At 45.9% G+C, this 1,350-nt stretch overlaps 1 protein-coding gene across 1 annotated transcript; it reads left to right on the forward strand.

Annotated features, from left to right (window-relative positions):
• Positions 1-443: 443 nt before the first annotated feature.
• Positions 444-888, forward strand: LOC104962444 (serine/threonine-protein phosphatase 6 regulatory subunit 2-like; the record flags this gene model as incomplete). Its single annotated transcript, XM_010790880.1, has 2 exons — positions 444-604; positions 699-888. Coding segments are annotated over exons 1-2 (336 nt in total), but the record flags the coding sequence as incomplete, so codon positions are not given.
• Between the last annotated feature and the right edge of the window lie 462 nt (positions 889-1,350).

Genomic DNA, 1,350 nt, shown 5'->3' on the forward strand with positions numbered 1-1,350 from the left:
AACGCGCATCGAGACGGGTAAAGTTTAACCACACCTCGGAGCGCTTTCTCTCCGCCATCTCCTCCGTGTGTGTGTTGCTGCATGTAGCAGCTGCGTGTGTGTAAACTGCCCCGCCCCCTCGCACACAGACGGGGGAGAGAGATCTCTCGTCTGGATTGGAAAGATCGAAAATACAAAAAATAATCATAGACGCATTTTGCAGTCTTTTTGCGTATTAGAAACGGAGTTGGTGAAACTAAAACTGCAATATAATGTTTATGTAGCATAATACATATGTCTCCATTACCGATAAAAAGACCGATAACGTTGGAGCTTAACAGTACCACGGTCTTTAATAATTCAGCCCCGGGGCCCCTTTAATACCGGGGCCCGGTACCCCTCCCTCGTGTAGCGTGAGTAAATGAGACTAGATGCGTATTTCATAATGTCTCTAATGGGGATTGTTTGATAGCATTTGAATGTGTGTTTGTGTGCAGGCCAACGCAGCTGCTTTTGAAGCCTGCTGTAAAGAAAGGATACGCCAGTTTGACGACGCTGAGGACGAGGAGGACATCTGGGAGGAGAAGGAGATGAACTATGCAACACAAGCTAAATCCAGAACACGGTTCGATCTGTTTTCTAGTTTTTGGCACCAAGCATTTTTGGTCTTTTGTCCTCTCTCTCCACTCCTAACTCCTAACCGTTGTCCCTCTCAACAGGTTCGGGGTCTCCCAAACCTCAGAGGAAAGCTCCAGGGGCAGCATGGAGAACGGCGGCAGGGATCGGGACCACGGATCTGGATCTGATGATGAGGAGGAGGAGGAGGAGGAGGAGGAGCAGCCTGTGCAGAACGCGCAGAACACATCAGAGTCAGGTAGATCAGAACAGTGTCTTTCAACCTTTTTTTCAGTACATGTTTACATTAAAAAAAAAAGGTCCGTGGCGCACCAACAACTGAAAAAGTTACTACGTGACACATCGTAGCCGAATACAGCATTTATATATAAGGATACTTTGATGAAAGTCTCTCAATTAGTCTAACAGTTTAGCTCCTAAGTCGCTAGCTTTGATAGCTCTCTCTCTCTTTGAGAAAACAGGTCACTTTTATGAGAATCCTTTCCGGGGAAAAACAGTCCATGTTCTAGTTATGAAGCGACAGGTGTTTCGTTTGGAGATGATGTTTAAGCTAGCGTGGGAAAATGACGCTGTTGGATTTTATTTGCAAGAACTAAATAATATCTTTTTGGATCAATTAAGGGAAATTGGGCAAGATGCTAATGGAACATTTCCACTGCAGCGCGTAGCACGGTTTAAGTGTACTGTGCCAAACCCGGCCCGTTTTTGGTTGCGTTTCCACTAGGTGGTGGTTCC

Source organism: Notothenia coriiceps, unplaced genomic scaffold, assembly GCF_000735185.1.
Source record: "Notothenia coriiceps isolate Sejong01 unplaced genomic scaffold, NC01 NC01_scaffold00034793, whole genome shotgun sequence".
In the NCBI taxonomy this organism is placed as follows: Eukaryota; Metazoa; Chordata; class Actinopteri; order Perciformes; family Nototheniidae; genus Notothenia; species Notothenia coriiceps.